Source organism: Heloderma suspectum, chromosome 5 (genome assembly GCF_057233095.1).
Source record: "Heloderma suspectum isolate Gila_16-S chromosome 5, 16-S_ref, whole genome shotgun sequence".
In the NCBI taxonomy this organism is placed as follows: domain Eukaryota; kingdom Metazoa; phylum Chordata; class Lepidosauria; order Squamata; family Helodermatidae; genus Heloderma; species Heloderma suspectum.
The window spans coordinates 20,402,304-20,428,906 of NC_139462.1; the positions used below are offsets into that span (position 1 = coordinate 20,402,304).

Here is a 26,603-nt window from a genome sequence, read left to right on the forward strand (position 1 = left end):
GCTTCAGGCATCTGAAGAAATGGACAGTGTCCATGACAGCTTATGCCGTAAGATGTTTGTTAGTCTTGAAAGCGCCACAAGATTCCTTGCTGTTTTTATTGCTACGACACTGGTTCTCTTCAATCTTAAAAAAAACCATACAACGACCTTCTTTATCACTGATGATGTGCAACCAGTCTTGGATGGGATATATTTTCTCCAACTGGTTTTCTTAGAGCAAGCAGGTGCAAAAATATGGGGTTTGGAGGGCTGGGGGAAAGAGGGAGAAAGCGGAGCAAATTCCCTTCCCCCCACCAAGAGAGAATAGCTTCAAGTTCTCATAGAACATGCAAGATGCAATTACCGCCCCTGGAACAGATCCCAGAAAGCTTAATGGGGCTACTGTTACAAGGATCTCGACAGATCTTTAATCAAGATACTTGATGAAGGTCAAGCCCTTGGCTTGGAGTCTCATACTAAAGACACCAGTCCTGATTAATACCTGGGACAACTAGAATTTAGCAGCTACTAAATTTGCAAGGAAAGGCGAGGATGGGGAATTCAGGCAATTACATAACGGCCCACAGGCAGGAAAGGGACCTTCATAAACAAAGTTCCATTGACTTTTAATAACCCATTTCATATATAAAATAGGGGCATTTCTGTGGTAGAGTACTTGGCTGGGGCCAGGTGAACCATGGTGGGTCAGGGGGTACACACACACACACCATGACACAAGAGGCAGGAAAACCATGGTGTCAGATTTTGACATGGGGGATAATAAGTGTTGTTAGGTAAGTATTCCACATAAACATAAGGCTGTAGCAAGGAAGGACTATAGTTCAGTGGTAGAGCAGCTGTTTTGCATGCAAAATGTTCCATGTTTGATCCCCAGCATCTCCAGGCTGGAAAAATTCCTGCTTGAAACCCCGGAGAGCTGCTGCTGCCAGTCAGTGTCGACAATACTGGGCTAGATGGACAATTAGTCTGACTCAGTATAAGGCAGCTTCCTATGTTCCTGTGAGGTCATCTTAAGTACACAACCAGTGTAATGGTGAAGGCAGACAGACATTCTAAATGTGGTGGAAGTGGTTTGTATAGTGATTCATTTTGCGACATTCCCTTATTTGGGACACCAACTAACACTTCCAAAAAATTAGTAATTTGTGGACATGACCTCAGCTCACATGGGGTTGCTGGAGCAGAGATTCAAACTGTCGTTAACTGACTCTCTAGATTCCTGTTCTTTTTCACGCCGGTCCCTATTCAATGTTTTACGGACCCCAATCAGACACCCATTCTCTGCCCTAATAACAAATTGTCTCAGGGGATCCAAACCACTCCCACCATGCTTATTTACACAATTTATATGTTGCACCTTCAACATAAATTTATGCTTTCCCTGTTGGTGCTGCTAGGCTGCAGGAGGAAACTCTCTCTTTGTGGCAAACCCATTTTATTGTAAACATTTTCAACATTTGACAAAGGTTAAAGCAGCCTTCCTTAACAGGATGCCCTCCAGATGTGTTGTGCTACAATTCCCATTATCCCCAGCCAACATGATCATTGGCCATGCTGACAGGAGATTATGAGAACTGCAGATCAACACATTTGAAAGGTGCCTGATTGGGAAAGGCTGGGCTAAAACATCAGAAAATCAAAAATATGAAACTCTCTCTTGACCATAATGGAAAATAAAAGGAGAGTGAAATGAACAAGAGACATTGTAGCTGGGGACTACAGAAAGAGATTCTCTTATAATTAATAATAATATTGTTTTATTGTTAATAAGTATTAATAAATTAAGAGAGCAATCCTACGGCCACTAGACAATGTCTAGATGGCCATAGGATTTTTCGGTTCTCAGAAACTGCGCTCCCCACCCCATCCCCTGCTGTCTCATAGGCGGCACGGTTCTTCCGCCTCCGCGCTCATAACCGCAGCATGGAGCGGGGGAAAAGGGGCATTCCCGGGGGCGGGGAGGGGAGGACACCATGGAAGCATCGTGATGACGCTTCCTATGCACCGTCTGGCCTCCCTGCCTCCCACTCTGACATCCCCAGCTAGACCGCCAGAATCGGCTGTCTAGCTGAAAATGCAGGGCGGCCAGAGCGTGGAGGAAAGGATACCCTCTGTGCTCCGCCCGTCCTGCCTTGGATAGTCAGACACCCCCGAGTTCAGAGGCAGCTGAATATCCCAGTAGGATTGCGCACTAATATTATCAATTATTTGTTATTATTAAAGGGAAGACACTGTTCTAAGCATTTTAAAAATGCATAGTTATTATTTTATTAGTAGTATTAATTATTTATATAGAACTATCAGTGTAGATGGCACTGTACAGAATAAAACAACAAATGCTTAGTTAGCATTATGCTGAAAGCTTGTTGGCTTCCTGTTTTATGAGCTTGCTGCTGGACTGTCTCATCCGTTCCTCCCCTCTCACCACTAATCTGGTTACGTTCATGCTCTTCTCTAAGAAGTTTGCAACCATTACTGACAGGGAGCCTGCCAAAATTAATTGCATGAGCAGATGAAAGAAAGGGAGAGGGGGGGAGGCCGGCCGTGGCTAATTAAATCTACCGGTAGTCAGTTTACAGAGGAAGCAGTGGCTTAACTGTCATTGCAAAACCTAGCTTAAATTTCAAGGAGATCTACTGTTCTCTGCCCTCTGACCCCTGCATACTTCATCTGAAGCTCCATAACTAGAGGCTGTTTTCTATTTAAGACAAGGGTGGACAACACACGGCCCATGGGCCTCTAGTGCAGCCATCACTGCCCTCCCCGTGTGGTGGTGCCCGAGCTTAACCTACCTCACAAAGTTCTTGTGAGGGGAAAACATAAGGAGAAGAGGACCATGTGTGCAGACTTGGGCTTTTTGGAAGAATGGTGGGAAAGAATAATTTTTTAAAAATATTTGTTCCCAGTGGGAGTAATAGTCGCTTGGGTGGGTGGCAATGTTCAGCGGGGAAACAGCTCAAGAGGGAAGGTTAAACAGCTAGTCTTCCTTTTCAAATCACAGCCTCTGTGGCTGCATTGTGATATATACGCTGAATGTAATAACTACAACAGACCTAAGAACAAGATTGTTGTTGTTGTTGTTGTTATTCAGTCGTTAAGTTGTGTCTGACTCTTCGTGACCCATTGGCCCATAGCACGCCAGGCCTTCCTGTCCTCCGCTCTCTCCCGGAGTGTGCTCAAGTTCATATTCATTGCATCGGTGATGCTATCAAGCCATCTCATCCTCTGCCACCCCCTTCTCCTTTTGCCTTCAATCTTTCCCAGCATCAGGGTCTTTTCCAGTGGGTTTTCTCTTCGCATTAGGTGGCCAAAATATTTGAGCTTCAGCTTCAGGATCTGTCCTTCCAATGAGCACTCAGGGTTGATTTCCTTCAGGATTAACTGATTTGACCTTCTTGCAGTCCAGGGGACTCGTAAGAGTCTTCTCCAGCACCACAGTTCGAAAGCATCAATTCTTCAGCGCTCAGCCTTCCTTATAGTCCAGCTCTCACAGCCATACGTTGCTACTGGGAAAACCATAGCTCTGATTATACAGACCTTTGTCGGCAAGGTGATATCTCTGCTTCTTACTATGTTGTCTAGGATTGCCATAGCTTTCCTCCCATGGAGCAAGCGTCTTTTAATTTCATGGCTACAGTCACCGTCTGCGGTGATCTTGGAGCCCAAGAAAATAAAATCTGTCACTGCTTCCATTTCTTCCCCTTCTATATGCCAGGAAGTGATAGGGCCAGATGCCATGATTTTAGTTTTTTAATGTTGAGTTTCAAACCAGCTTTTGCACTCTCCACTTTCACCTAGGGATGGACGAAAGTCCCTTACCTGGTCCCGCAGCTTGCTTCGCGGTGGGGGGGAGGTGCTCCGTTCCTCCCCCCGAAATTCTTGGCGGGGGGGGAGGTGCCCCATCCCTCCCCGCCGAAATTCCGGCCGGGGGGGAGGCGCCCAGTCCCTCCGGCCGAAATTCTGGCCGGGTAGGAGGCGCCCCATCCCTCCGGACGCGAATCCTCCTTGCCGGTCGGGACGCAAATGGTGGCGGCCGTAGCCACCGCCGTTTGCATCCCTGCAGTCAGTCGTGATAGGCTACATAAATCCTTACGTAGCCTATCACGGCTGACTTTGGGGGGGAAAAGAAAAGTGCGTACGCAAATGGCGGCGCCCATGGGCGCCGCCATTTGCGTTCCTTGTTTGGGCACGTGTAGTCTATGTAAACATTTATGTAGACTATGGCGAAAATAAGGGCAACGCTATTTGTGTTGCCCTTATTTTTGCCGTAGTCTACGTAAATGTTTACGTAGACTACACGTGCCCAAATAAGGAACACAAATGGCGGCGCCCATGGGCGCCGCCATTTGCGTATGCGCTTTTTTCCCCCCAAAGTCAGCCGTGATAGGCTATCATGGTGTTTTTTGAAAATCTAGCCGTGATAGGCTGCGTAAATCTTTACGTAGCCTATCACGTTTGCTTGAGTTTTGTTTTTTTTTACTTGGAAATGGCGGTGGCGGCAGCCAGTCAGAAGACCAGCCGCCACCGCCGCCAGCGCCAGGGACATTCGCCAAAGCTAAGTCCCATCCCGGGGGGGGGGGGCGGGGGGGCGGACCGTTTCTCCACTAATTTCGGGGGGCCAAATGCGTTGGCATTCGGCCTCCCGGAGATCCGTGGAGAAATTCTCCGCCATCCCTACTTTCACCCTCAACAAGAGGCTCTTTAGATCCTCTTCATTTTCTGCCATTAGGGTGATATCGTTTGCATATCTGAGGTTGTTGATAATTCTCCTGGCAATCTTAATTCTGACCTCTGATTCATCGAACCCAACGTTTCTCATGATGTACTCTGCATATAAGTTAAATAAGCAGGATGACAATATACAGCCTTGTCGTACTCCTTTCCCAATTTTGAACCAATCGGTTGTTCCACGTTCCGTTCTTACTGTTGTTTCTTGTCCCTCGTACAGGTTTCTCAGGAGACAGGTAAGGTGGTCTGGTACTCCCATCTCTTTAAGAATTTGCCACAGTTTGTTGCAATCCACACAATCAAAGGCTTTAGATTCCGTAAGCATAAATCCGCAATTCTTACCAAAAAACTGAAACAGCCAGTTGCAAGACATTTAAACTTTCCTGCACATAGTCTCTCGGAGTTGGTTCCAACAGAACAAACAAAAGACCCTGATATGCTTGACAAAAGGGAAAATATCTGGATCTATACAGTCAGAACCTTTAGTCTAAATGGCCTTAATTTGGAGGACAATTCATAAGCATTAAACCAATCGTATTTTCTCCTAAGGAACTTTCATTTCCAGGCATTCCAAACTGCCACTCCTGATACTATTTAACAGCATAGCTACTGAAAATATTTATATATTTTTAAAATACTCTGTTGTTAGTCTTTCTATTTTTTTTATACATTTTGCCTTAAGACGAACTGCATCCACAGTGCATCCAGAGCCTCCTTGTTGCTTGCCTGTTGTGCCGCTTTACATCAACCTCTCTCTCTCTCTCTGCTAAAAAGATACACGGAACTACATATAACAAAGTGTAATTCCACACTGAGTTTGCAGTGAGCCGACCAGAGATATAGATACATATGAGGCATAATCACGTTCGATCTGAAGCCACCTTCCCTTTATTGGTTTTTTTTTGCTGTCCTTATCTACAGTTTCCCATTTTTAAAATACTCTTTATTTGATTAACATCAAAGCAAACCTCCCAAGCATACAGGATCTCTCTATTCCCAGACCTTTCTCTCTCTCACCAGCGTGAACATGCAGAGAATTGGATGTCATTAAATGAAAATGGAACCTGCAGCCTTTCAGATGGAGGCTCAATACCCACCTAGCTGGTGAAACAGAATAATCATTTGCAAGGGGATCAAAGAACAGAAGCCCTATTGTCTTTTTGAATAAAAGCCAGCCCCCAAATGAGAGGAAAGATGATACCACAAGGCACTCAAGCTATGCCTGCAAATATCAGTTTCCGATCATGCTTGGTTTTCTTGTTTTAAATATATATGTTATTAAATATATATTTATTATTTTAATATAAACAACAGTAATTCAATAGCTCCACCTCAATTGTATGTGTGCACAACAATGACAGAACTGAGTCATAGGCGGCCAATGAACAGGAGACAGGTGTCAAAAACAAGGAGGCAAGAATTAAGCCAGGGGTCAGAACCAAAGAACATGCCAGGAGCCAGGGTCAGTAAAAATACTGGATAGTATCCAATGTTAGTCCTACTTAGAGTAGACCCATTAAATGAATGGAGCTTAAGTTAGTCATGACTAACGTATATGTCATTCATTTCAATAGGTCTACTCTAAGTAGGGCTAACATTGGATACCACCCACTGTTGCCCAGGTCAAAGCCCAGCCTGAACTGGAAGTTGTTATACTAAAAGGTTTATAAGCCTTTCCTTGTAATTCCAGTTGTGCAGATAATAACCTAACCCAGTCTCCATGCATCTGCACTGATTGTGTGACTGCCTCATGTTCCACCATTAAAGGCTGCCCCCAAATAATTTTAAATAAATAAATAAAATCATGTTCTTATGGGAAAGAGGCTTGGTGCGAGTTGAATTTGTGGGCAATGAGCAGGCAAATTCTATGTTCCCCCTATGGTAAAAATGGTGACCTGTGGCCAGTAATATGCATCGTTATTCACAGGAAGAAGGACACATTGATATTAGCTTACAATAACAGGCCTGCAAGGCAGGATAATATTATTTCCAAATTGCTCATGAGAGTTGAGGATAAGAAGCAGCGCCATGCTTAAAGTCACCTACAGTACAATCCTATGGGTCTACTGTGAAGTTCGTCTCTTTGAGTTCTATGAGACTTATTTCCAGATGAGTTGCAACCCTAATGAATTTGTGGCTGAGGGGAGATTAGAAGCTGGGACTTCCTGCCTGGGCCAGCCCTACCATTAGGCAGAGTGATGAGGAGGCACCTGTTGAGGAGTGTGAAATGAACAGAGCTGTAGGCACCATGCAAGCTGCTCTATGCCCCCTCAGCTACCTGGAGGCAGTGCAGGATGCTGTCCTGTCACCAGTATTGAAATAAGATTCAACTGTCAGTCTGTTTGGCTTTTATACATGGAATTGTGGTGGGGGATGTACCATCTTGTCCTTCACCTCAGGAAGCAAAATGTTTTGGCCTAGCCTTGTTTCCTGCCTCAGACTTACACTTGTGATAGCTAACTGCATTTATATGTTAACGTATGTAAGAGAACCCTGTTGCAGTTTCCCTTTAAAGGAGGTAATTTAAAAAGAGAAGCACTGGAACAGGAGCTTAACTCTTTCCCCATTTTTCTTCTCCATCCCCCCCCCCCCACCATTCCAAAAGATAGTACCAAAACTTGGGTACCAAAGCCCTATGAGGGGGTTGGACTGAATAGCCTTGTAGGCCCCTTCGAACCCTACTATGCTATGATTCTATGACACACTTTGTATCCAACATAGCTACGATACAAGACCAAGGCCCCGTCTACATGGCGCCAGTTTCACCCTTCACCCCATCACAACTGCGCAGTATTTCAGCTTCGAATTAGCTTCTGCCGGGATACACTTGCGATTTACTGTGGGCTTCCCTAACAGACTCCGCCATGCCCTTTTTTTGCCATTATACTTTAATGCGCAGCTGTGCAGTTTTATGAGCGTGGGGGTGTGACACTTCAGTGGCTGTTTTGTATTTTAGGGGTTCTGTTGTGTCTTTCCATCCCTCCTTAGGTAAAAAGTGGGTGTTCTGTGCTCCTTCATTTCCACGCCATCTATTTGTCAGTTCCACAGCCTGACTCTAGCGATGGTTCACACTCACAAGCGTGAACAGTATGTGACTAGTCATCGCTTCGAAATGGTGGCCGGGTCGTCCCCCAAGACACATACACATCCCCGGCCCTTGGGCACCGAGTCCAAAAGCACCCATTGCGAAGATACGAAGCTGCAAAAATGTGCTGAAGTGTGATTAAATAAATGAAAACGCCTCTCTGTGCCTCCTTAACTGTGCAGCTGCGAAGGGACGGGGGGAGTAAAGGGCCATCACAGAGTGATGCAAGCACTACACACGCCTACAACACATCCACTGCAAAATGCGAAGTCGGTTTGGGGAAGGAACAGACGGCTCGCAACCACAGGGAAACCCCCAGCAAACAAAAAACATCTCAGCAAAACGCCTCCTTGGAAATCACCTTTTCCGGGAGAAAAGCACGGATGACTGCGAAGTGGCGACTGCATCGTCCGTCCTGAGGAACCTCGACTTGCAGCTGCCCCGGAATAAAAGGCTCATGTAGATAGGGCCCAACTCAAGAGATGCCCTTTCTCTGAGCAGCTCATCTTCCATCAACTGCATCTTATTAACAAATGACAGTTTGGGGATGCCTCCCTTACAGAATTTATACTGCATTTTTAAAAACTGTCTGGAGAACTTTTTCAAGAAGTTATAACTATGGCTGAGTGGAAATATCTTAAGGCAAGACTTTGGTGGGGAGGAGGATGGTGACAAACTGACCTCCATATTGTATCCATTTATGACCGAAATTGGCAGCCTGGGTGATCTGAGAGTAGGGGTTCGGGGGGGGGGGCATAAAGCACCTTTCCAGATAGGATGTCATCCGAAGTCATAACAGAGCCGGTCTCCACAGAGGAGAAGAAATCTCAGAGGAAACTATAAGTCTCTAAGGATCTTCCTCTTGAAGCCCCAAATTTTTGAGGGAGATGCTCCTTTAATTCAGATTAATTGTGAACATTTCATGGCTGCTCAGCCACACTGGATGTTCGGAATGTTTTGGAAACCAAATGCCATCAGCCTTCCCCAACCCAGTTCCCTTCACATGTTTTGGATTTTATAACCCATCTGCCCCAACCATCAGGGCCAATGCTGGGAGTTGTAGTCTAAAACATCTGGAAAGCATCAGGTTGGGCGAGGCTGCTGTAGATGTACCCAAAGACTGTGGGTATACACTACAGACTTCAAACAGGTTTAATCATTATTTTCTCTGCCTAGGACAGGTTGGGCAGAAGGTAGATCAGAAGGTAGATCAGATCTCTAAGTGATTTGGAGTAGATCAGCAAGGATGCTAACTCCCAATTGTTTAACAGCAGCAACAACAAAAGGCTTTTTTCCTTCTAAATTATGCTGCTGATATTAAGAAAGTTCAGAGTAGGAAGAACCAGGGGTGGATTTTTGTCTGACAAGACTTGTGTGACAGTTAAGAATATAAGAACAGCCATGCTGGATCAGACCAAGGGTCCATCTAGTCCAACATTCTGTTCACAGCGGCCAACCAGCTGTTGACCAGGAACCCACAAGAAGGACATGAATGCAACAGCACCCTCCTGCCCATATTCCCCAGCAATTGGTACACATAGACATCATTTCCTTTGATACTGGAGGTAGCACATAGCCATCAGGACTAGTAGCCTTCTCCTCCATGAATTTGTCTATCCCGCTTTTAAAGTCATTCAAACTGGTGGCCATCACTACATCTTGTGGTTGCAAATTCCATAGTTTAACTACACACCATGTGAAGAAGTACTTCCTTTTATCTGTCCTGAATCCTCCACCAATCAGTGTCATGGGATGACCCCAAGTTCTAGTATTATGAGAGAGGGGAAAAGTGTCTCCCTCTCCACTTTCTCCACACCATGGATAATTTCATACACCCTAGTGCTGTGCCAAAAATTTCTCCCATTTTTTTCCCCAGCCATTCTCATTCAATTTGATAAAAAAAAGAAATTGCTTTCAAAAAGAAATTCAAAGAGGAGAAATTTCAGAGAAATTCCCATTGGTTGGGTTTGAGGTTCTTGTGCTTACGTTACTTATGAGGTGGCTGAGGAGTGTGCATGAGTGTCCTGTCTGTCGTTGTACAACAATCTCTGCGGCAGCCTGTAGCTTCCTTGGTTTCCTGCACTTCAGTTAAAGCCATCGTGAGGAAGACATCGTGAGGCAATTCCTCCCATGGGCCTTTTTCAGTTTAGAAAGTACAGGTGGCCTGGGAGACAGCAGAGCAATGGAAAGGTGTACAATAGAGAGAGAAAACACACACAGCACCATCGGCTACCTTGCAGTGATTAGGGAAGCTCAAAAATGCCAAACAAAATTCAAAATTCTGCCTCAGAAGAGTGGAAGCCTCAACACAGCTGATGTTGTTGCCACCTACAGAAGCAGTGCAATAAACCAAAAACCCTTAGGAAAAAAGAAAGAACCTGTGCTACAACTAGGGATGTTGGAGAATTCTGTCACGGACTCCAGTGAGGCCGGATTCTTTAGAATCCAGCCCCTCGGAGTCCATGGTGGAACGGGGCAATCCCCCCTGCCACCCAGCAGAATCCCCCCGGGACAGAGCCTACCTGGCGGCGGATGCGGCGGCAGCAGCAGCGGATGCGGCGGCGGCTCCTCTTCAGCTCGTAGCGTTGAGCTGAACGACTCTTCCATCGTAGCGGCCGCCATTTGCATGGCTGCCTTTTGCCGTGATAGGCTACGTAAGTATTTACGTAGCCTATCACAGCAAAAGGCAGCCATGCAAATGGCGGCCGCTACGCCATTTGCGTCCCTGTTTGCGTCCCTGCCTTTTGCCATGATAGGCTACATAAATACTTACGTAGCCTATCACGGCTTGGCAGGGACACAAATGGGGGCCGGCGTAGCGGCCACCATTTGCGGCCGCAGCAACCCGGCAGCCACCAGAATCCAGCTGCGGCTGGCCCTGGCTGGCAGCTCCACGGAGTTGCCACCGAGTGGAGCCGGCCAGGGAGGATTCTGGGGGGAGGGATGGAGTGCCTCCTCCCACTGCAGATGCCCCGGAACGGAGCCAGGTAAGTGATTTGTACATCCCTAGCTACAACCCCTGCCAACAGTGAACCCTATCTGTGAGAAACTGTTGGAGAATTTCTCCTTCCCTAGGAGAAATTCGGTGAAATTCTCCCCCATTCCTCTGCCCACAAATAGGCTGGAGAATTTTGACAGGCCATTTGTGCACAGCTCTAATGTACACCTCTATCATGTTTCCCCTTAGTTACCTTTTTTCCAAGCTAAACAACCCCAGCTGATGTAACCTTCTCTCATAGGGGAGTTGCTCCAGCCCCTTGATCATTTTAGTTGCCCTTTTCTGCACTTTTTCCAGCTCTACAATATCCTCTTTTAGGTGCGGTGACCAGAACCATACACAGTATTCCAAGTGTGGTCGCACCATAGATTTGTATAAAGACAGTATGATATTGGCAATTTTATTCTCAATTCCTTTCCTAATTATGCCTAACATGGAGTTTGCCTTTTTTACAGCGGCCGCACACTGGGTTGACATTTTCATCGAGATGTCCACCACAACTCCCAAAACTCTTTCTTGGTCGGTCACTGCTAGCTCAGATCCCATCAGGTTATACGTGAAGATGGAATTTTTTGCCCCAACATGCATCACTTTACACTTGCTTACATTGAACTGCATTTGCTATTTCGATGCTTGGAGAGATCCTTTTGGAGCTCTTTACAATCCCTTTTTGTTCTGACCACCCTAAATAATTTGGTGTCATCGGCAAACTTGTCAACAGATCCCTGTGGGACCCCACTATTTACTTCCCTCCATTGGGAGAATTTACCATTTATTCCTACTCTCTGCTTTCTGTTCTTTAACCAGTTACTGATCCATAGGAGGACCTGTCCTCTTCTTCCATGACTGCTCAGGAGTCTTTGGTGAGGGACTTTGTCAAAAGCATTTTGGAAGTCCAAGTACACAATGTCTACCAGATCACCCCTGTCTACATGTTTAATGACACTCCCAAAGAACTCTAAAAGGTTAGTGAGACAGGACTTACCTTTATGGTAGCCATGTTGATTCTTTTTTAGCATGGCTTGTCCTGCTATATGCTTACTACTTTTATCTTTAATATTGTTTTCATCCAGCTTACCCAGAACAGACGTTAAGCTAACCAGCCTGTAATTTCCTGGATCCCCCCCGGATCCCTTTTTAAAATGTGGTGTTACATTGGCCTTCTTCCAGTCCTCTGGTACTGGAGCTGAATACAAATTCCTGGGTTCAGCATGTTCTCAAAGGCACCCCGTTCCTTAATTCTAAGAGTATGTCTCCCTGCAAACCTGAAGTCTACCCACTCCTGCCCTAAGGAAATCTGGAAACAATAGTTTTGTGAAGGAAGGTAGTCTGGATCTCTAACAGCATAAAAATGCCCAATATGGGAAGGGAAAATAGGTATTTTGTCCAGGTTCAGCAAGGAAGAGGTATGGGAGATATACCTGCCTGAGGAACTGCAATGTTGCACATGTATAAATGGTGGGTTCCCCCTCTGCTCTCACCTACAGCCAATGGCAGGATGGGAGGGACAAGAAATGGAGGGGGGCAGTGAGAAGCAGAAACCCCAGTGTTGTTTTTGTGACTCCCGGGAGCAGTTTATGTAAGTACTAATGGTTATCTGTGGGTTATTTAACCTCAGATTAACCTATAGTGTCTGGGTTTGGATGTCATGTAGCAACCTCCGATCAGGCCGATGGACGGTTGATTATTCAAAATGATGGCAGAATGCACCCGGTATGCGCCATGGCAAATTGTGGGTTAATTAAACCATGATTGGCTGCCGTTACGTGCGAACCGAGTCCCTCTTTGTGAATGACCTTGGTTCAGGAATGGCCATTCCTGAAGAGAGGAATTTCAAAGACAGATATCAACATGAAATTGCTCAAGTACAATTCCTCAAGAGATTAAAATCTATCTTCTGTGGTTTGAACAGGCACCAAGGGTTGTTTTATTACACTGCTATCGGCTCACAAATGCAATAATATCTGTGTTATCACCCAGCAATGTTTTTTGAATGGAAACTGTTACGGTTATCACCACTGTCTGTACTTTTTGCATTTCAATTCCCTCTGGCAACACAGTTTACATCACCCCCCACCCCCTCAGCATGTGTATCTAGATCTGCCAATTTGAGGCTAACTGTTCATGCATCTGGTGAATCATAGAATCATAGAATAGTAGGGTTGGAAGGGGCCTACAAGGCCATCGAGTCCAACCCCCTGGTGAAGTGCAGTATCCACAAAAGCTTATGCCGGAATAAATTTGTTGGTATTTAAGGTGCCGTAAGGCTATTGCTTGTCCCTGTTACCCATGATAGGAGACTTTTGTGACGCTACATGTTCTTGGGCACTGGGCATTCTTGTTTAGTTTTTTGCTAAAGGTATAGAAAGTCCCTTTCACGGGTATAGAGGGTCCCTTTAAGTTCTGGAATATGAGGCATGAAGGGGAATGAAAGAAGGAAAAAGGACAGACCAAAACAAGAGGGGGCAGGGGGGAGGCACTGTGTTTGTGGTTTGATACAGGATCCATCAGCAAAATTCTTACAGTTCTTTCAGCCAGGCTCCTGTGCCTTTAACTGCAGTGTGACAGCCAAAAATTAAATTAGATGAAGTTACTGTTACCTCCACACTGGGAAAAGCATCACCTGCTAAATTATTGCCTGACATGCATTTGCATAAGAGTACTGCCAGGGGAAAATAATGGTAATCCAAACTCTTGAGAGCCTGTACTTTCAGCTTGCCCCATGGAATATTCATCCCTTACAAATACAACACTTACTTCCATCTGCAAGAGAAGGCCATGCATCCCACTTCACATCTATACCCTGCCTATATCAGTAAGCTCTTGCTGTTCTTAGCTATGAGTTCTTTTATAAACAAAATTCATCAGTCCTCCAGGAAAGAATCTTCCCAAAATAAAAAGTGTAGGTGTATACACAGAAACAAGAGAGAGAGAATAGCAAATATTTTTTTCCCCAGGAGGACAATAGTTTCTATTTCAGGGAAAAGGGAAGGATGCATGAGATGGCCTTGACAAAATGGAGAAAGCTGCTTGCTTGCAAATGGAACCCTCCTCCAGATGCGGCCATGTTCAGTTATTTATTTGTGATTTTTGGAGAAAGATGTCCAATGGTATAAAGACCATCACAGCAAGTGATTTGTAAGAACCATGGCATAGCAATGGTGGGCACTTTTCCAGTGGATATATATATTACATAAAGGAACTTATTACACAAAGGAACCTTTCAACAACTGCCATAGTGGAAATGCTTTACACACAGTAAAGGTGAACTAAAACTATCCTGAAATCTTGATACAGAAATATATTGTACAATCTCACTATGGATAAACTGATACACCAGACAAGCACTTCTAAGGATTTAACTAACCCAGAAATTCCTTTTGTCACCTGCAATCCATTTTTGACATATGCAAATAGATCATGCTCGAATGCTGCTATGCTTGATAAATACCAAATTATTATGACATGTTCTTTGGAATTTGGTTTATACTGCATTGTAATCCTATTTTGGTGTCAAACATTTGATGTTCCTTTTATGTGGTTAAAGATGGGGTTTTTGTTCTTCATGTTCTTTTTCTACTGTTTGTATTTAAAAAAAAAAAAAAACAAATCATTACAAAAATAAAGTTAGAAGACAATATGTGGCTCTCCCTTTGTCCTAAGGAAGTATCAGTAATAAAGCTAAAGTATCTCCCTAAAAATAATATTAATTGTTCATAGAGATAAATATTTCTCCCTTTCTCATGAGATTCAAATTCTGGTTTACCCAGTGATGAAGCCAATTGTCAGTAGGTCCAAGAGACTGACAAAAGAAAAGTATTTCTTCACACAATGCAGAAGTAATGTATGAACGTCACTACTGTGGGATACCCAAGTCGCAGCAGGGTTGGGTTTTTTTCAACCTCAATATTAAAAAAAGTCATACACCCCAAGAAGAAATGTATAATAACACTCAATAATGCCTCAACTTATCATTAAAGCAAAACTTGCAATGTATCAGTAGGATACAGCACAACACAAGAGAGCATTTAAATGCTGATAGGCATCAAAGATTTGAATCCAGATGCAGGCTACTGCAATAGATATAAACAGATTTAGTCTTAGGAAATCTGTCCACTTGAAATTCAGAACATAAAAGAAAATAATATAGATGTGGCTAAAAAGCAAACTTGTTGTCACATGATGGAACTAACAGACAAGGTGTATATATGCTTTAGTTATCTGGCATCAAAGAATCCTTATTCAGGCAATTCCAAAGTGTCCAAGATGGCACCAGCCACATGGACTCTGGGCTCAAGATTTGTTCCAGCCAAACCATGTGTTCTTCATGTAGAATCCAGTAGAAGAAACAAAGAGGAAGAGAGATATCCAGGCCTACCTCTTTAAAAAAAACTAACCAAAAATTCCCAAACCCCTTCAGCATTGGAGGAATCTACCTACCACTAGCATTGTGAACTAATCAACATTAGAAAGAGAGAGAGAGAGAGGCCTCATAAAAAGCCAATCAGATGAACTTATTCTAATATTATGTTTCCATTCCCTATCTAGTTACAGTTGATGCAAATTACCAGGCAGTATAGAATTTCTACTCCCACCCCCCAAAAAATTCTGGCAACAAGGCTAATTAAATTGGGGGATATTAAGAGGAGTGGGTTTTGGTTGCCTAGGTGACAGACACTGCAATAACATTAGACAGATAACCTAGCATTACTGTATTCCAAGAGGAGTTTCGACACTTTTAAAATGGAAACTCAATAGGCCAACATAAGTCAGGTCCATCACAACTACCACAAGACGTGGTGATAGCTACTAGGTTAGATGGCTTTTAAAAAACGGACAAGTTTCTGGATGATATATAGATTATTGGCTGTTCAGTAAACAGAACTTCATGTTCAAAGGCAGCAAATGTCTAGGTACCAGACACTGATATAAATACCAGGGGTACAACAATCATCTTTATGACTTGCTTGCAAGTGCCTTGAGGCATCGGGCTGATTAGCCTGGAAACAAAATGCTGCACTAGATGGTCTGATCCAGCAAGGGAACTCTTGTGTTCATTGTTAGCTGGATGAAACTGCTAGAGGCTTAGGAAAACTGATTTCTCTGCATTTCTCTGAGAAAAAATGGTTTCCTCAGGATTGGGTGGTATTGCTTGCAGGGATACTTTATTTAAACACATTTACATGCCATACTTCAACTTAGCTACTTCCAGGGAGATGTACAATCATCACAAAAATTATATCTAATGAAATTGCTGTTTCCTCCTCTTTTCTCTCTCTCTGCCAGGGCATGGTATCAGGTCACATGATACAGCTGAAGTTAAGCAGGTTTGAGCCTGGTCAGTGCCTGGATGAGCCACCACCGGGGAACCCCATGTATGCTGAGTTCCATAATGGAAGAAAGGCAGTGTAGGCTTGTGACTGGTGGCTCTAATGTCAGTGGATTGGTGAATCTCCTCCAGGTTTCAGTCAGAACCAGTCAGAACTCTAAAGGAGCTATTCAAGGTGCTTCACACCTTGGATAGCTCCTTTAGAGTTCTGACTGGCCTTGACTGAAACCCAGAACATATTCACTGCCCCACTGACATTAGAGCCACCAGCCTCCACTGAAGAAAGGTGGGGCAAAGTCTATTAAATAATTATTGTTTATTTATTACATATCTATACCACCCAATATCTGAAGCTCTGTTTTGTTTTGTGAAGTTCACAAAACAAAACCTAACACAATAAAATAGTACAATATCATAATATATAAAAAAATTAAAAGTTAAAACAACAAAATGAAACTAGATTGTAAACACCAGCAGTGGTGCAAAGATCTTAAAACAAACAGACACCTTTTTTTAAAACTGAAGGACTAAAAAGCCTGGGAGAATAAAAAGGTCTTCACCTGGTGCCCCAAAGACCACAATATAGGCACCAAGTGAAATAAGATTTCTCAAAACAAAAACAGTAAAAGCAATAACAAAACAAGTCAAATCCATAAAACTAGCAGTCAGTTACAAAATAGTTTCCAGGATCAGCTCAAAGTGCAGGTTTTGTCCGTTAAAGCCCTTCATGGCTTGGAACCAAGGTACCTGAAAGATCACCTTCTCCCACATATATCTATCCAAACTTTGAGAACCACTTCGGAGACCACTTCACTTGTCCCCACCACATGAAGTAAAATGGATAGTTCCCAGGGAAAGAACCTTCTCGGTGATGGCACCCTGGTTGTAGAATGTCCTCCTGAAAGGCTCACCTGGAGTTGCCTTTATCGTCATTTCAGCATTAGGTGAATAGAAGGAGCTCTGTCGCTGAAAAATCCAGTTCTTTTTTTACTCGACAGAGTTCCGAGGTTTGTATGGCTTGATTTGTGTTTGGGAGCCAAGCTGCAGGCTTTTCTCCAAACTCCAGGAACTTTTTTGTGCATTTTTTCACAGGTTCCATAATTTGCACAAATTTCCGAGCAATTTGCAGAAATTATGGGTGAATTTACACAAATTGCTCAGAAATTCACACAAATTGTGGAACCTGTGAAATAAAAAAGCATGAAATGCCTGGCAAATCCACGAACTGCAGACTGCTTTGAGCGCTACAGCAGGACCCAAAACAAAGTCCAGGGGGCCGAACCGAGGAAAACCTGTCGAACTCCAGCCCCCAAACACATTTCTCTGACATCCCTAGGTGAATACTTTTTATTTTCTCAGGCCTTTTAAAATCTGTGAATTTAAAGTTTTGAATTGTAACCCACTGTTTATGTGTTGTATATTTTTAGCCGTGCTATGAAACTGGTTTTATTTCTCTGCTGACAATTTTTTTTAATGCTGCAATGTTTGTTTTATGATATTGTATTTTAATATTGCATTTTGCTATTTTATGTTTCTGAGCTGCCCAGAGAACAAATATTATTGGGTGGCCTATATAAATGGCATAAATAAAGAAAATAAAATAATTCATCAACAGATTAAAACAGCTTAGATGACATACTGGGAAGTCTGGGTAAATGAAAAAAGATTTTCACCTAACATGAAAGAAACATTAACTTAGGCACCAGGCAAGCCTAAGTGGGGAGGAAATTCTACATGTAGGGTGCCACCACTAACAAGGCCCTCTACCTACTTAACTTCAGGAGGAGGTAGGACTCAGAGAAAGGTCTCCAATGATGAGGTGAGCCTCTGATGATGCACATACACTTTGTCCAGGCACAGATGAGAGAAGACAGTCTTTTACAGTCTCAAACTGTTAGGGCTTTAAAAGGTAAGCACAAGCACTTGAATTGTGTTTGGAAACAAGCAGGCAGCCATCGCAGTTGCTTAAGAAACATATGAGACTGGCATTCATCCAATGCCAGTCAGCATCCTAGTAGCTGTAGGCATTCTCACAGGCATGTTGCAATAATCTAATGTAGACATTACTAGAGCACCGGTAACTATGGCAAAGCTATATCTACCCAGGAGGGGTCGCTGCTGGTGAAAGGCACTTTGTGCCACAGATGCCCCTGGGGCCTCTAGTGCCCAAACTGGACCTAACCTATACCCCCAGACTGCAAGCCGGGTCCCTTTAGGTGGACTTCAACTGCACTGAGAATAGGGTGATCATCACCTTCCTGGTCAGACAAACCAGCCACCAACAATACCTCCATCTTGTTGGGCTTGACCTTCAATTTATTGGCTGTCATCCATTTTATTACTGATCTCAGACTTCATCCATTCCATTACTGATCCCAGAACTCACACTTCCGCATCTGACTCAAATTAAAAGGAGAAACAGAGCTGGATGTTACCAGCATACCGATGGCAACCTACTGCAAATTTGGGACCTGGAATTCAAATCCCTGTTTAGCTGTATCTCCAATAGTGACTGACCCTTCAGACTCCACTTCCCCCATGTGTAAAATGAGGGGTATTGGGGCTTATCTTGATGATCAGTGAATGCATCCCTCTAACAATGATTCAGAAACAATAGCACAACATTCAGTCCACACAATGGGTGGAGGGGGATAATTTTACTACAGTGGTATAGATGCATTGCTGTTCTTCTACCACCCTTTTAAAAAATACACATGCATTTCAAAACATGAATGCACAGCTTTCAATCGACCAATTAAATTACTTTCAACCAAAAGTAAAATAGAATAAAAGAGGCACAAAATGTCATTGCTATACAGGGAGGGTATAGCTCTTTTCAATAAAGCTCTATGAAGAGCATTCCTGCACTAGAGAGGAACAGCCAAGCACAGCCTCTAAAGCAGGGGTGCACAACCTGTGGCCTGGAAGCTTCACGTGCTCCGGGAGCCATATATCCCCCCCCCAAGACCTTAACACTCCCACACACACACACACACACACACACACAGAGTGATTGTACTGCTGTAGTTGTGGCTGCCGCTGCCAATTGCGAACCTCCTCTCCTCTCACTCCCCCAGTGATCTTTCCTCACTGGTGGCTGGGGAGAAGGCATGAGCCAGCATCACATGTGGTCCTCAGGGCTGAAAAGGTTGTGCACCCTGCTCTAAAGCATTCAGTGTGAAGATTAAGAGACAATTTAAGAGAGCCAGTGTGGTGTAGCGGTGGGAGGGCTGGACCGGGAGCTGGGAGATCCGGGTTCTAATCCCCACTTGGCCACGGAAGCTCACTGGGTGACTTTGGGCCAGTCACAGACTCTCAGCCCAACCTACCTCACAGGGTTGCTGTTGTGAGGATGAAATTGAGAGGAGGAGGATAATGTAAGCCGCCTTGGGTCCCTTGCAAGTGGAAAAAGAGGCGGGATATAAATGCAATAAAATAAATAAATAAATGTACACATTCAGAATTAGCATGTGTAAGAGCCTTTCCTAGGTTACACCACCGCGGCACAGGGGGCGGGGCAGTGGGGAGAGAAGAATGTCTGTGCAGAAGAAACACAGTGGACAGTCTCTGAGGTTTCAGCTCCAGAGTTCTTGCACTCACTCAAGAAAAGGCTACAGGTACATGTTACACAGGCAAACAAGAGGACTGTGAAATGGAACAGAGGACAAAAGATGCATTAGACGAGGTTGGTTCACAATGGCAGCGCACAGGAATTACAAGGGGAACCGTTTACATTCACAAGAAAATGACACTGGGTTCTACATAGTTTGACAACAACCAAATCTAGGGATTAAAAAACTTACTAGGAAGGTGTTCCCATTGTCCAGAAAGTTCTGTCTCCTAACCTACTCTGGGCTTCTCCACACAGGGCTTTTTATCCCGCAATTTTACCAGAGCTGCTGCTTCCAGATTCTTTGCAGGATTAAGCTCAGCCCTTTCCATGCGATTCCCTCCCCCTCTTTTCCCCTTTATCTGCAAGTTCTATATGCTTCATTATACAGCCAATAGATGGCACTGTTGTTATAGTGCCACTTCCTCTTTACATGGCCAAATTCAAACTGATTCAAAGCAGTTCTTTTTATTAGCTCATTATTTCTGTTTCAAACTAAGCCACGGAAATGGTCAGAAACCACAGGAGAGGCGCTGGAGGTTTACGATGTCATGTAAAGGATCTACAAACTTCCATGAGTAACCAATCACAGGATAATAGCCCCACGTGGAGAAGCTCTTTGTCTCATCATTCATCTCCCTCAGTAAAACTCATATTTCCCATTAAACCGTTGGCTTAACTCAGGTGTTAAGAACACAATTCAATTCTGGAGTTCTCTGGGGCAGCATTTCAGTGCTGGGTGGGGCCAAAGGCAAAAGGGGCAGGGCCAAATATACTATCATAGTTCAGCTTAAAGCTCTCACTGCCAGTAACTAAGCCTTATGAGAAGCATTTCAAGCTTTTAGAATGGGGGAAAAGCTGTACAAAAGCCAGGAAACCACCAATCAGGGGAAAGGGAGACTGAATTTGGCCCTTGAGCCTGAGGCGCTGTACCCCTTCCTTAACCCCCTTTGCCTCATCCTTAACTAAAACAAAGCCTAAGTATGCATCTGCATTCTCTTACCTTCATTCTTTATTACCTCTATCTTTCCTTTTGCTGTTTTCCTTACTGTCATAATTTTGATTGTAAGCTCTTTGGGGCAGGAACCTGCTTGTGTTTGTTAGTTTATAATGCACTATATAATTTAGAAAAATAACAATCCTAGATGCATGGTCAGTGAGTGGTGGGGAGGGAAAAGCACAATGGTTATACACAAAGGCACTCTTCTCTTTACATAGCTTGCCAATGCAAAAGGGTGGGGAAAGGCACCTCTAAGATAGGAGCTCTGCTGTGGAACATGGCTTCCAAGATTAGCCCTGGTTGAAACTAAAAACTCTGACTTTAAGCCAGAAGCAGACTCACAGTATCCCCATATGATAGACATTAGAAATAAGGAGATACCAACACAGCAAGCTAAGTATTACTCACAATGCAGAAAGAAAATCTATCGTAGTAGCAGCAAATGAATGGAAGGGTCCTTAGGACTGCTGTGGCCTAATCCTGCAAGATGCTAAGCCCCAACAATTCTGACAGCTTCGGTAGTTGCAACTGCCCAGCACCTTGGTCAGATTCTCTCTCTCCCTCCTGTCCTTTCCTCAGTTATTTAGCTGAGGCTGCAATTCTGTGGTCACTTACCTGGGAGTAAGCCCCACTGAACCCAACAGGACCTGCTTCTGAGTAGGCATGTATAGGATTGTGGTGGGAGAGGCTTACTCACTCTTCCATTCAAGACTGAATCTAAAGTAAACTGGTCTGGTGCAAATGATTCAAAAATACACAAATAATTTAAACACGATGATCCTAAATGCATATTACTTCAAGATAAGACTGCCATGAATCAACGAGAACCTCCCCACCCTTGAGTTTCAGATCATGGAACAGTTTCTCTATTGACCACCTGCCCACCCCCACATATATTCTCTCTCACACACACTTACAATTGAACAATTTCCCCCTTGATACTTGTGAGAGAAGCTACAGCGACGACATATACCTGGCACATACAGGCAGTCTCAAAGTGGGCGTTCACAAGGTCTGCTAATGCAAATTTGCTTACCTTTGGACTATTCTTTTGTCTAAACAATCAAGGTGATTATAGGGTAGGTTTCCCTCCATCCTGCAGTCATGTCCATTTATGAGCAAAAAATGGTGATTTCAATTGCCATTAGGAAATGTGTGGGGCACAAAAACAGAGTGCAGTCATCTGTTGGAGATCAATAAAGACAGCTTGATCTTACGAATGCCCCCTGTCCTCCTGCCCAGGATAGAACGCTATTCTTCAAACACAATTAGAACTTTTAAACCACTGAATCTAGCCAGCAACCTCAGACTGAATATCTTAATTTTAAAGAGAACATTTAAATGTGGTCTTCTGGAAAACAAGACAGACAAAAACTGGCCCTGTATTTTAATCCCCTGGGAAACAGACCAAAACCAGATGCTTGTCCTTTGTGAAAACAATAAAACCTCTAGCCATGGAGGGAAAGTGGAGGGGGGCGGAATAACTTACCCCAGATCAGAGTAAACAGATGGGCCTTGGAGATAAGGAACAGTGAATATACAGCACCGGTATGGAGCAAGGCCATTAGGATGACATTTCTCCAGACAATTCCTTGGTTCCGTCCAACTTTCCGATCGCTTCTCTCTGCTATTGATCCCAAGGAGCTTTCTTCTCTTCCATTGTCGGGCATTTTTGTCTCTCCATCCATCATGCTGCTGGCTCCTTGCTTTGACATGGCCGAAGAGAGAGAGAAAGAGAGAGAGAGAGAGAGAGAGAAAATCAGCTCGCGGTGGACAATCAGACTGCGAAAGCTGGCAGAATAAATGCTCTCTTTGATTGGGGAGATGAATGGCTATTGTTGTCGTTTTTCCGCTTGGGGGGGGTCAGATTTCTTTTCCTTTTCTCCCCTCCCCCACTTCTGCCCCGTCTTCTGCTCTTTTCTTTCTCAGGGCTGCTTTCTGAATTCGGTCTATGGATGGAAGTCTTGGTGTGCAGCATCTGTTGCTGGCATCTCATCCATGATGCTGATGCTGTGTCAGAGCCGAACTCCGCACAGCAACAGAAGATGAAAAAAAGGGGGGGGGGAGAGAAAGAGAATGAGAGAAAAGACCTGCATAGCTACAGCCAATCAGAGCCATATGCGGCGCTCTTAAAGGGGGGGGGGGGAGGGAGAGGTACAGCATTTCTGTCCACTGTTGCCACATCTTGTCCAGACTGAACTGATATCTATTTCCATCCAACAAAGAAACACGTATTTGATATATAGCGTTCAGAGCCAACTGGTACTTCTCTTGAAACAAGACTTCTAGGCCTCTGTGGGGTAGCTGTAGATCCCTTTGTGTTAAGTGGCTGAATGGGACGAGGCTGATATATGCCCCTGCTATTTCCCACTGATATTTTTATCGGCTCCGTAGACTAATATCCATTTTTAATTCTCCTGTGCTTGCAGGAAAGGACTCTACTATTAAGATAGTGGCGTCAAATGGATCCCAATTTAATCATAGTTTGGAGAAAAAAAATTAGAGGCATTATGCAAGGACTCCAATTTAATAATGAAGATATATGAAGGTTACAGCTACACAGGAATGGTAGTTGGTAATGACCTGTCCCAGGTGAGATAATATCAAATGGGCCCTAGGCCTCCCTTGTCTTTCCTTACAGGGCTGGCCCAAGACATTCTCCTGCTTGAGGCAAAAGACAAAATGGTGCCTGTCCCATTCCACATACAGAAGCTGACTGGACTGGCAGTTGAATCGTCAACACTGGTGATGGGATAATGGGACAGCAAAGCTAGTTTAAGGGCTGAGGACAGGCCGTGGGCCACGCACAGCTCTGCCCTCCAACAGAGGGAAATGGCCAGGGGCTCAGGAGGATCAGCTAAGGGCTGCTGCTGCCTCCCAGGATCTGTTGCCTGAGGCAGTTGCCTCATTCTGCTGGATGGTTGGGCTGGCCCTAGAACATTTGCAGACACGAGCCAACTCCTTTTTTTTTTTTAACATCAAGTGTCATTATAGATGAAGCAAAAAGAGTATTAACCACACACAGAGTCACCTACAGCTAGCAAAGAATGACAAAAATAGCAAATAATAAGACAGACAACATAGCAAATAATGAGATGTGAGGGCTTCAAGCCCCCTCCAGCCTGAGTGGTGAAAGCAAGCAGAGCAAATGGCCTCTGCAGCAAGAAGATGAGGCCACTTTTTCACCCTGGCCTGCTTCCTCAGAGCATTCAGTTACAGGCTGCAGCTGAATCTCTCCCCTCCTCAACCAGCCATTATACACAATGCCGGAGCCATCCTACCCCCACCCCCCAAATCAGGAAATGACTCAGTTTCTTCTAGGTTCCATCTTCTCCTTCTTTTGACATCTCCTGTGGGGTAAAAATGGATTCCTGAGCATGGTCACCAGTAGGCCCACCCAAGTCTTTTTTTCTGGTTGGTTGGTAGGTAACCTTAATAGGCAGCCTTGATTGCCTCAGAATAGAAAAAGAAGAGAGGGGCATTTTATCCAAATTGGGGTTCTCTCACACTAGTTAATTTACCACACACTGCCATGCCAGCTTCTGGCTCCTGGGTTCTGCCTCTTGTAGGCCCCCACATACAGTTCTACTTATTTGCGTGTCAACTCGGGAACATAAAAAGGGCTGGAGTGAGATATGTTGAACTCTTATCACCTCTGTGACATTCTATTCACCAGCTATTTTGGAGATAATAGAATCATAGAATAGTAGGGTTGGAAGGGGCCTATAAAACCATTGAGTCCAACCCCTCATGTTTTCCCATTGCGTGAAACTCCTTCAGCATAGGAATAAGGGATAATGACTCTATGGATATACAGAATTTTTCACTTCCTAAACCATGAAACCTTGTAAAGTTGGATGGTAAACCAAACGTGGACTGGAATAAACTGATTAAAGTGCCCGGCCCGGCCCAAGGCAGGTTGCCGCCTGAAGCAAGCAGGTGCCACTGCTGTCCCACTTCTTTTTCCTCTGGTGGCGGCAGCTGTGCTGTCGCCCCCCCCCCCAATCTGTTTGATGGACCTCTGTACCAACTCAATACAAAAGCAGCCACAAATGCAGATGGGAAAGAGAGCTGTGAGTCTCTTTCTTGTCTTCCCCCAGCATTGATCTTTCTACAGGAAAGAGATAAGCCAGTTGCTGAACCCGTCCCAATCGGTGCAGTTTCAGCCTTGGTACAAAAGAACAAAATGGAGAAAAGAAACCTGAGGAGCTCTTCTCTTGTGCTGACTGCAGCAATAGTGGTCATCCATCTTGCCTGAAGTTCTCCCCAGAGTTCACTGTTTGGGTGAAGGCCTGATGATGGCAGTGTATTGAGTGCACCTACAAATTTATAACATATCTGCTTGGCTGTTGACTTCTGACCCTCCGGTGATTTGACCAGGTGCAACCCTCATTGACATTTAATATCAAAGGCCAAAGATATTTACAGTTTATGTTAACCATGGGGTAAGAGTGGGGGGAAAGCACAGATTATCCTGCCCCAAACAGTGCCCGGTTCATTGGAATGATACATAGTGCCATAATGATCTTGTCACAAAATCTATCAAGCATATTATTTTTTTGGCTCAATCAGTACTTTATACGTACCATGTGTTCAGGATGCCAGAGTCAAGATGTGGCGAAGCAGTTAGCAGGTGAATACTACAGCTCTATGGGGATGCATTTTTAAAAAGAGACACTCACTTCATTTTGTGCGAAATTCACTTTGTCTAAATTATTCTTTCCCATCCTCTGCTGAGGAGCTTCAAGGGCATAGGACCACTATATACCATACTGTGGTACACTTTGCCAACTGAGGCATGCCTGGCCTCTTTCCAGCTGTCTTTCTGTCACTAGGTTAAAACATGGCATTACTACTAAGTGTCGCTCTCTGGGCATCTTGGGTTGACATTTTGTTTTGATCTGCCTGGAATTTTGCCAACTAGTTAAGTTTTTTTCCCCAGGTTTTTGAATGAGTAATTATTTTAGCATGGCTTCATGGTGGCTATATGTTGTGGTGGGCAGAGAATATGGTAAATCAAATTCAAAAGTAAATACTTTTATCCTGAGTGCAGCAGTTGAGGTCTTGAAGAATGCTTTGGCAGACACAGAAATCTAAGGTCAAGGAGAATGTCGCATGTGAAGGATGGTCATTAAGAGTGACTGGGTAAAGGAACAGAGAGCTGCACAGGGCATGGATGTCCCAACTGTAAAAGTGTGTGTGGGCTCCTTCACACGGAGCTTTTATCCTGCTATTGTGATTGCTCCTTCATGGAAGTTTGCAGGCTCTTTACATGATGCCGTGACCCTCTTGCACAAAATGCCCTTTGTTCTGTTTTTAAATAGATCGCAGATAATGAGCTATCAAATTACCCTGTTGTGTTCCTGCTTGAGTTCCCTCTGTGAAAAGAGTTAAAGCGGCAAGAAGAGGAGTAAGATCAATGAAAGATGACGGAAGACTCAGATATGGGGAGGGGGAAGGGGGAAGGGGATGGGGGAAAGGAAGCAGATGTAAAGAGAGTCAGTTGTGATCCTGCATTTAAAACGGAAGCAGAAAGCCCCGTTTTAAATGCAGGATTTTAGGTTGGTGTAGAAAATGCCCTCTGTGTGTGTGTGTAGGGGTGTGTGTGGGGAGAAGTGAATTTGGAAACTTCTAAGAGTGGGCAACTTTTCACTTTCAAAAACACTGTGCCTCTGAGCAGGGCCACACCAGGCAGTCATGACAAAGTAGAGGCCATATTAATTGGCTGATGTTTACTGGCTTTTCAGCATTGGAGTGTGTGGGTAGGTGGGTAAATAACCTTAGAAAATCCTGTGGAATCAGGTGTCCTCCTGTTTGAACATCCTCTAGTGGGAACAGTCCACCAGCTCAATT

General features: G+C 44.3%; 1 protein-coding gene across 1 annotated transcript in view; it reads right to left on the reverse strand.

The window, feature by feature from the left end:
• SCD5 (stearoyl-CoA desaturase 5) overlaps positions 1–22,789 on the reverse strand; it is an 82,052-nt gene extending 59,263 nt beyond the window's left edge. The window contains exon 1 of the mRNA XM_084855471.1: positions 22,240–22,789. Within this exon, the coding sequence (XP_084711597.1) occupies positions 22,240–22,465 (226 nt within the window). The 5' untranslated portion in view covers positions 22,466–22,789. The remainder of the gene's footprint in view (positions 1–22,239) is intronic.
• Positions 22,790–26,603: the final 3,814 nt, after the last annotated feature.